Source organism: Notolepis coatsorum (genome assembly GCF_963971535.1).
Source record: "Notolepis coatsorum genome assembly, chromosome: 20".
In the NCBI taxonomy this organism is placed as follows: domain Eukaryota; kingdom Metazoa; phylum Chordata; class Actinopteri; order Aulopiformes; family Paralepididae; genus Notolepis; species Notolepis coatsorum.
Genome location: NC_140184.1, coordinates 58,456,192 through 58,466,445, shown reverse-complemented (window position 1 = coordinate 58,466,445; position 10,254 = coordinate 58,456,192). Strand labels below are relative to the sequence as shown.

Below are 10,254 nucleotides of genomic sequence, written 5' to 3'. Positions count from 1 at the left end.
TGCATAAACGATATCTTAAATTATGGCTATGTGTCTAATATGGCTGTCGCGAAGTCATTGATAAGCGACAGCCATATTAGACACATAGCCATAATTTAAGATATAGTTTATGCATTCGCAAAATATGAGAGCTCTGTCATTGAAGGGCTTCTACAACGGAGCACGGCCGCTGCTGCTGGAGCTGGACCGAGTCAAGCCGGCGGCGGCGCGCGGAAGCCGGGGAGAAACCACCGCATCGCCCCGCTGGCGCTTCAGCAGCCTCCACTGATGTACAGTGACGAGTGAATCTGGTAGTTGGTTTATGACGTTAAAAACGCGAAATAACATATAACGTTACAGCGTACAGTTTCTAGTTAATCAGTCAGGCGTCAGCCTCCACACTGATGTACAGTGACACCCAGAGTTTCTAGTTACAGTAGTGACGCGTGAATCGAGATAGTCCTAACAGTGTTTATTATTAAGAGTCAGATAGTCCTAACAGTGTTTATAGTCCTAACAGTGTTTATTAGTAAGAGTCAGATAGTCCTAACAGTGTTTATTATTAAGAGTCAGATAGTCCTAACAGTGTTTATTATTAAGAGTCCTAACAGTGTTTATTATTAATTAACATCATAAACCAACTACCAGATTTATTTTGCACCAGGGAACTTGAAGGTTCCTGCCGCGCTCGCGGCAAAAGGGGGCGGGCTAGCGGCGTGGGGTCGTGGCCAATCAGAGAAAAGCTGAACACAAGTTGGTTGCCTTTAATATTCACGCCTCCCGCTCAGCTCCTGTAGTGCAGATGACGCTGAGCGGAGCCAGTATGATACAGAACGTAAGGTTATGTATATAACCAAGTTCTGTGAATACTGGTGACGCTCAGCGTCAGGACGCCACTGCGGCCCTTGACCTCGCCTTGTGGTGAAAGTTTGGGAAGGAGGCGAGTAGGTGACCACACACCTGCTTATGAAGGTAAGCGGATAGGGGTGTGGCCAGACGGATGCTGGTATGTAAAGGTACACTGTGGATTTTTTATTCAGTGCTGTGCACGAAGTGAGGTTAGTGCAGATGACGCTGAGCGTCACCAGTATTCACAGAACTTGGTTATATACATAACCTTACGTTCAGTATCATCACAGCTTTTCAAAGTCTCTGTCGCTGCCAGTATCGACCAATTCTTCCTTAATGGCCTTTCTGTTTGTTTTCTTCAACCGAATACCTTGGCCTCTATGCAGCTCATCTTGTGTCACTCTGTTTATTTATTTGAAGATTTGAAACATTTGTTGTGCATAAGGATTTCTGACAGCATTATATGTTGTTGTTTTTGTTATATATATATATATATATATATATATATATATATATATATATATATATATACATATACATATACATATAAATATAAATATACAGTATAACTATTTTACCAGACAGATGAAAGCTGTGTCACTAATGTACTATAGCAAGGCTGGTTCTGTCTCTCAACAAAAAATACACCTTATTTTTTAACAATATATATTTTTCCCCCTTACATTCTTTTTTGATTGGAACCTACGCTTGCCTCATTTTAGGCAAACATATTTTTATCTCAAAGTACCGTTATGGAAAAACAGATGGTTTAAAACATTGAATAATTATTTGTATGGTTTCTGTCTAATTCACAGGAGGGCATTTCTACTACTTCAGCTTTTTAGCCAAAATATTAGGATGATATTACTGATGTAAACTGTTGGAGAATTAATGTTTTAATGTAAGGATGATTTGTAAATATTGTTTACAAGACCATGTGTTTATTAGAACTACGTTATTTTTGGTAAACTCTTGTACATATCTTGAAAGTTTCCTGTTTGTGTGAGAAACACTTCTGTATTTGTACTTATTTTGTAAAGGAATAAATAAGCTGTTTACTAAACTGGGCATACACCAAGTTTATCCTGTTATTTTTTATGTATACGTATATATTGATATTATATATATTGTGAATATTTATCATGCAACATTGACAAAAAATATTAGCATTTATAAAAACACTGTAACTTTATAGTGATCATCTTTCCAACCTGATTACTAAACAATTCACTAATGAAACATCCTTCATTTCCATTTACCAGCATATCACATGCTAAGTACAGATTGAGCTAAGTACCACTGTTTGACTATGAGAAAGTCCCCCTCAGGATTCTGCTGCTAATTAAGCAGCAGCATTTTTTTAAAGACCAAAACGTTTAACTCGGGTGCAAAATATTGGAGTTTGGGAGCATATTAATTTTCTTTTTCTCTCAAGATCTTAACCCATTTCAGCCTTTAATATGCAGCCCCTGTTACTCCCTTGGTATAGCCCTGGCTGCTGATCTCCATTCAACCCTAAGGACAATCTTCCCCTTTTAGGGGAGTGAACGGGGGCCCAGATGTGTTTTGGTTCACTGGCAAGATTTTAACAGGTCTCATCAGGTCAATTACAGAGTGCTGAGGGTTCAGCTCAGGTCCTCCAGATCTCAGTAATAGGGGAGATGTCCGATGATCTCACAGGCTTTTTAAAATCACAGTTCTCACACTCACCCACCCCAAATTACAACACAATCACCAGATATACAGTACATCCTTTTTATTATCGCAAATATGCAAGAAAAGAAATCAAATAGACACTGTAAATGAACACATGCCCTTTAATACCACAGTCTAATTGTTTAGTTTTTTTTAAACACTTTAAATAATATACATTTTTGCACCTTAGAATACCCTTTTGAAATGTTTTATTCCGTATGTACACAATGTAATGCTGTGGATTATTTCCGTTCGCTTTGCGTAACGAGAACTAAGATGTAATGTTGAGGGTTCTGTAAAGAAAACCCAGAAAATTCCTGATAATTCCGATACACTGTAACTGTACAGCTGACCCCACCTCAGAGGTGGACTCCCCGTGTTCCTGGACTGACCACTGACGGGGCGGTACCGGTACATGTGTACGAAGTTACCAGCAGTCAAGTTTATACGGTATTGTAGTGAATGATTAGTTGCCTCTTTGCACATCAAGATGTAAGGAGGTCATTATATCAGTCTTATTTGGGATCCACCGATATGGAATACAAGGGGCAGATACCAGGCTAACGCAGGGTAGAGTTGCCCCCAATATTAAATCCAATAGAGCCAGGTGTAACATGTCAGAAATCAAAGTAAAGCACCTTGATTTTCTGTATTTTTGGGGGCACATAGGAGCAAGTAAGAAAAATTTATTATATCTCAAATGTATCCAATGACCCCAAACTAATTAATGATCTAAACTATACTGATCAGTTAAAGTAACAGGTAGGGCAGGTACTCTGTATCGGACAATACGTTTTTAAGTTTTAGTATAGAATCTGTATCCCCAGTGGGAAAAGGCCTAAACTGAGACGAATGAAATGCTATTACATAGAACCTCATTATCAACGTGATGGAAAGATCCAGGGGGCCACCTTTGGATCGAGCACAGGAATCTCGAATCCTGGTTGGTTATGAGAGAGAGGGCAGCTGGCTGGCCTTGAGTTTTGACTCATCAGTTTGTGTGCTATGCTGTGGTGTGTGTGTGTGGGGGGGGGTTGGGGAGGGAGCCATAGGGTAGGAGGGCGTGCTCTGAACATTGGGGCATGGGGGTGACACAGTAGGGGGGCACAACACGTGTCTCTGCTGGCACCGCTGAGCCGCTCGCCCCGGGGATGCGCTGTGAAGCCCCAACGTCCCACAGCAACATGAAAGGCCTGGTTGGCTATTCCCTTTGAGGGCGACTGGGATGCAAAGGCGGAGGCCAGTGGCAGGTCAGAACAAAGAAGAGGCTTGATTGTGGGAGAGAGAGAGACCTCCAGGATGTCTGCACTGGGTTGGGAGCTGTGGTACACTACGCACCACCAAGGCCCATCTTTATCAACTCTTTGGGCTTGTTTAATCAGTGGCCTTCCATGGAGAGAGAGAGAGAGAGAGAGAGCATATTAGGACAATGTAAAAACTGGTTGAGTAGAACTTCCGCCCGTTTGTTTTATTTTAATGAATATCTTCAAGTTAATAAAACCAACCCCCTGCAGACTTTCCAAACCCAACTCAAATGAACTGCCAGTGCCCGCCAACATCAGAATGGACTTCTTTTTTTTCTCTTTTCTTTTCATTCTTTTTTATCAAGTCTTTCAGAATGGAAGAAACAGCATCGGTAAGTTACAAACACATATAAAGTATCTTGTTTGCGTTTGATCAAGAAATGCTGAGAGTCAGACCAAAAAGACGGGAGCAGGACAGAGCGAGTGCCTCCCTCCCACTCATCTCGTGTGAACGCTGCTCTGACACTCAGGCACACGTTCACGTTGTGTTCTGCCAAGCAGACATGTCGGGGAGAAACAAAACACTGAGATAACCAGAGTTTAGAAGTGACAATATTGAAATAAACACAACAACAGTGTTGGTCTTGGTGCAGATGTCTTAAAGTACCATGGGAGTGAACTCTCTTGACCAAAGACCAGCACAAACGTAGGAGTTAAAATTATTGAACAGTATTTCACTACTTTTCACGCTGCGTTGTGTAAGATAATCCATTATTTCTGTTTTAGCTAAACAGCCGTGACAGGAGACCTTGACCTGTTTTTAACCGTGTACAATCAACAAAAATAGGCACCATGTCTGCTTTGACACCTATGTTTCATCATAACTTTATGAACCATGTTCTCTCTTGAAATGTCCTACTTATCCCCTAAAAGATGAGAAGAGTAACAGTTTGATTTGGCACTGGTCAAAGGGGTCCTAATATATATTTGAAGGGTACAACTGGACAGGCAGCTCTGTAGATAATGTGATTTTTTTTTAAGTGCAAAACAAAAAGTCATCAAGCATTTAGAGTACATCTCTATTCACAATCATTGAGATATACTGGTAAACCTCAGCTTCCCACGTCGGTCCTCAAGTCACAAAACATTCTGGCAAATCTGGACAAATCCGGAACGCAATTAGAGCTTTTTCATGTGCAATTTACACCCGATTTTCTCACTTAAAGTTCACACACCTTCCTCAAACTTTTGCTTAAAATAAAGAAAATTATAATAAAAAAAAAATAACATATCTACCATGCTCAATGAAAGAATGGATCTGATCGGAGAGATCCAGGATATGTTTTCAGAGTTAATTGGGGAGAATTCTTTTTTTTTGTGTGTGTGTACTACACATTTGACTATAAACAATGTAGAAATTACCCAGGATCCCTTGCAGCCTCCCATTTAAACAATGAGACGTGCTCCAGCTCTGAATGCATTTACCAGCCATGTAGCCTCCAGACATCGGAGAGAGAGAGTTTCTACAACCGTTGCCAAGAAATGCTCCCTCACACAAGCTCTCCTGGTCCTAATGGATACAACGCTCATACATCCTTCATAGTGGAGAAAGAAAAAAGAAAAAAAAGAAAAACATAGAAAATAATCCTATTAATAATTGTTTACGCCATGTTGTGATAAAACAGCAAAAAGGAGCAAGTAACATACTTTATAAACAACAATGAAGAAAAAAACACTAATAAACAATCAATTTGGCAAACAACGCTGGTTTTGGCAGGGGCCTTTTGTTATAGCAAGGCCAGTTTGTTTGGCTGTGGAGGGGGGGGGGGGGGTGAAGGGGTTCTGGCGAAATTGGGGTTCCTTGTTTCTTCTTGTCGTCCTTTAGTACCTTGTCCTATCCGCCAGCACCTGTCCCACAGCTAGCCAAGCCAGGCCTTCCCTGTCCCAAAGACCTGTCCCCACTCAGTTGCACTGGCACACAGCACCACAACACAGGGCCTCACACAGACACAGAACTGGACGACACGCCGCCATGCGCTGCACTGAGAGGGGGTCAGCAAGAGCTGCCCTGTCCCTCCTTAAAAATGTCAAATAAAAATACCGGGACGCCTTCTCACACCAGGGATTGGTAAACCATACAATGGAAGGGGGGGGGGGGGGAGAGAGAGAGATCAGTCATGGTCCTAAATTGGACTTCAAGAGAGAGCTGCTTCTTCAGTCGTCTTGTTCATCACGGTCCCAGATTTCTTTGGGTGTTTATTTAAAGTAATCAAAATCTTTTCTTCTTTTGTTGTTGTTTGTTTGTTTGATACTACATTCCCCTTAGAGCACGGATTTCCTGCAGAGCTGGCAACGTTAACATGCCTCTGCTAATACTTAGGTGTTTCTTGCTGCCGGGCTAGTTTATTTAGTTTATTTTTGTTGTCTTTTTCAGAAGGTTAGGGGACGTTGTCTGGGAGGAAAGGAGGGTGGGTGGGGATTTGTTCTTTTTGGGGTGTTGATGGTGGTAGGGTGGGGGGGGGGGTGACGGGAGGGCGAGCCCCTCATGGCTAAGTCTCTCTCCCCAGGGTGCTCTAGTCCAGAGGCTCCTGCTTTATCCTGATGGGGGTGCTCATGGAGAGGCTCCGCCTGTCCTCGCGGCACAGCACGTACTCGCTGAACTGGGAGGAGTCCACGCCGCCACCGCAGGACGCCGCCACACTGAAGCCCTTCTGGAAGAGACGCTCAAGTACCTGCAGAGAGGAGGCGGAGACGAGCATGCGGTTAACACAGGCTTGTCAATCATAATAACCATCCATCCATCCATATGCACCAATCACACCGTGCAGTGTGTCATTCACCCATCGCACAAATGGACAGAACACATCGGAGGGAGCGCTCGGACATCATACCATCTCTGCAATATTCATGCTTTGCGCGTCGGACGACTGATCCGAGGGCATCAGCTCAAAGGGATGGGGAAGGTGTGAAAACACTGAGCGGGGCATGTTAGGAGCTGACTGAAGCTCAGCGCGGAGATAACTAGGCCTCCTAATTTGAGTAATGAGGCTGGGGTGAGAGGAGAAGTGAGGTCTGGTGTTGCCGCTATGAGCACGGGGGGAGAGAGAGAGAGAGAGAGAGAGAGAGAGAGAGAGAGAGAGAGAGAGAGAGAGCGAGAGCGAGAGACGTGTGGTGAATGAGGAGGAGTGAGCGGGGCGATCAGGCCTGGACTTAATAAATGGAGCCTTGGGGGGGGGGGGGGGGGGGGTAGAGATGCATGTTACAACAGCTCCAGCTCCCAAAGCTTTTATTATTAATTTATCTCTCCCCTCCTCCTCCTCCTCCTCCTCAACTGTTGTAATCCTTATGGGGTTCTTTGGAGAGGGGGATCTCTCTCTCTCTCTCTCTCTCTTTCTAAATCCCCATGTGCAGAGCACTGTGTATTTACTCTCTTCCTTTAATGGAGTGTGAAACACACTGAAATGGAAGGTCTTCTTCTAACATGAAACCAACATGAATCCTGCTCCCCCACAGACACAGACCAGGCACACTGAGACGAGTGGCCCCTCTAATTACAGGGACTGTGGGCCCCATTGGAGGGGCTATAAAGCAGTGCGTTTAGGCCTGCAGGTCGAAGGGCTGCAGCGTCCCCCGTCTGGGGAACAGGGTGAGGCAGAGGAACACACACAACATGTACATACGCATACACACACATACACACATGTATGCGCACAAGCAAGGACACAGACAGACAGACAGACAGACAGACAGACAGACAGACAGACAGACAGACAGACAGACAGACAGACAGACAGACAGACAGACAGACAGACAGACAGACAGACAGACAGACAGACAGACCACACACACACACACACACACACACACACACACACACACACACACACACACACACACACCACACACACACACACACACACACACACACACACACACACACACACACACACACACACACACACACACACACACACACACACACACACACACACACACACACACACACACACACACACACACACTTGTTCAACAGACCTGAATCCAATTTGGGTATCTTAAACAGCCCAACTACTACTACAACTACTACAGCATCTGAAGGGGTCAACATTTTATTTTAAACCCGAGAGAGGACCACTTGTATAACTTCACCCTCTCCTCTCCACTCATCTTCCCTCCTCCCCTCTCCTCTTCACTCTTCTCCTCTCCACTCTGCTTGTCCTCTCCACTCATCTCCTCTCCTCTTCACTCTTCTCCTCTCCACTCCTCTCCACTCATCACCTCTTCACTCATTTCCTCCCCTCTTCACTCTTCGCCTCTCCTATCCTCTCCTCTCCTCTCCTCTCCTCTCCTCTCCTCTCCTCTCCTCTCCACTCCTCATCTCTCCTCTCCTCTCCTCTGGCCATATGATGAAGATAAAGTCTGTAATTTGTGAGAGAGCAACCTGCCCAAGCATCAAACACTCCCCAATCCAACGACAGACGAAGGAGGAGAAGCCCTAACGATTATGGAAATTATATTACACTCCTCTCTTTGATCATTGCATCACATTGCATTTCCCCATAATTTTTTAACACATGTGGGACTCTTGTCATGTTAGGCGATGAGTTCGGTCACAGAGGAGAATGGATCTTATCAATAAAGATAAAGATAGAAAAAACACTTTTATCATGAATGCGCGTGACACAAAAGGACTTAGGGATTATTATTATCATGATTATTATTTTATTTTATTATGTTTTCTCAGATTCAGAGGCCTACTGTAATGACTGTAAGCGTGTGTGCATGTGTCAAAAACTATTTCACATTTTTAGTTTCTACACAGTTGCCAGAGGGTTCATCAACAATAATTAATTTTATATTTAAATATATGCAACTGAAAAGATTTCCACAGGACATTGTCCTAAGACTATCCCCTGCTGAAAAGTAATGCTGTCTCTTATGAAGCTAAAATAAAACATAGTGTGCTGTTATAGCTCAGTCTGCTAACACTCCGACAATACCAGCCATATTGGCTGTGTGGGTTAAAGTCCCAGCTCAAACTATCTCTCCTCACTCTCCTGTCTCTCGTCAGTTAACTAGAGATGATCTCTCCTCACTCTCCTGTCTCTCGTCAGTTAACTAGAGATGATCTCTCCTCACTCTCCTGTCTCTCGTCAGTTAACTAGAGATGATCTCTCCTCACTCTCCTGTCTCTCATCAGTTAACTAGAGATGATCTCTCCTCACTCTCCTGTCTCTCGTCAGTTAACTAGAGATCACCTCTCCTCACTCTCCTGTCTCTCGTCAGTTAACTAGAGATCACCTCTCCTCACTGTCCTGTCTCTCGTCAGTTAACTAGAGATCACCTCTCCTCACTCTCCTGTCTCTCGTCAGTTAACTAGAGATCACCTCTCCTCACTCTCCTGTCTCTCGTCAGTTAACTAGAGATCACTTACACTCACTCTCCTGTCTCTCTTCAGCTAACTAGGATTCACCAGTGCCACTTTTCCATTCAGTTCAGAGTCCTAAACATTCATTATCGGCAGATATGGAGAACTAATCTGATCCATCACTTTTACTGAACAATATAGAGTTAGGCCATTAGTTTGGGGTCCTTGGACAAAGATGATCGGGATATAAACCCCTTTTCTCTATTATAGATCTAACATGCTTATTTTACAAAGGTAATGCAAGAAAATCAAGTCACTTTGATTTCTGACATGTTACACATGGCTTGCTTTTGCTATCAGATTTTAATATTAGGGAAATTCTCAGATAACCTTGCCTGGCATTGACCCAATATCCTGTACTAGTACCACTGTGTGTGCATCCCTGTAGTTAACTGTCACAGAAAACTAGCAAAGTTAGATCCCTCTTTGAAGAAAAAGGAAAGCAAGCAAACTACATCGTCTGGTTATTTTGTTATCTGGTTATTACGTCGACAAGTTGATCAAACTTGACTTCCTTCTCCCCCCTCAACTCTGCCAGCCCTTCTTGTCGCCCTTTTCTCCTGCGTTGCACGTTTGAAGCCATGGATGTGAACAAAAGCCTCTGCCTCTCATCCTCTTCATCTTCCCTGGTGAGTTTTTCCTCTGCACTCCTACTGTACCACACTAAACTATTCTCAATGTTGCAGCCGGGTTGACTTAGAGACACAGGGACCTGCTACGATCACAACATACCCACACACACACAGCATATAATCATCTCTCCGAGCTGCCACTCAACCCTGGGGTCGCCATGGGGATGAACAGCCTCTCTATCCCTCCAAGCGCCATAATCTGAAGCGCGGCAAAGATGGCGGGGGCCAGGAATGGAAAATCAAAGTGGGATGATGACTGAGTCTCGTCGTGGCTGGAAAACGGAGCGTCATGTAATATTGATAGCCACCGGAGTGAATGCACGCACTGGCACGCCTCTCACTAGAGGGGCTAAGAGACACGCCGCACTCCAGTCATGAGTCTCCGGTACGGGGCTCAGAGCAGCCTTGATGGGTGCTTCTGCACAGA

The 10,254-nt window shown here is 44.0% G+C and overlaps 1 protein-coding gene across 4 annotated transcripts in view; it reads right to left on the bottom strand.

Moving 5' to 3' along the window:
* Positions 1-2,575: 2,575 nt before the first annotated feature.
* kctd15b (potassium channel tetramerization domain containing 15b) overlaps positions 2,576-10,254 on the bottom strand; it is a 74,250-nt gene continuing 66,571 nt past the window's right edge. For all 4 annotated transcript variants that reach the window (XM_084337380.1, XM_084337378.1, XM_084337379.1 and 1 more), the window contains one exon: positions 2,576-6,499. In XM_084337380.1, coding sequence (XP_084193506.1) covers positions 6,341-6,499 — 159 coding nt within the window. In that variant the 3' untranslated portion in view covers positions 2,576-6,340. The remainder of the gene's footprint in view (positions 6,500-10,254) is intronic.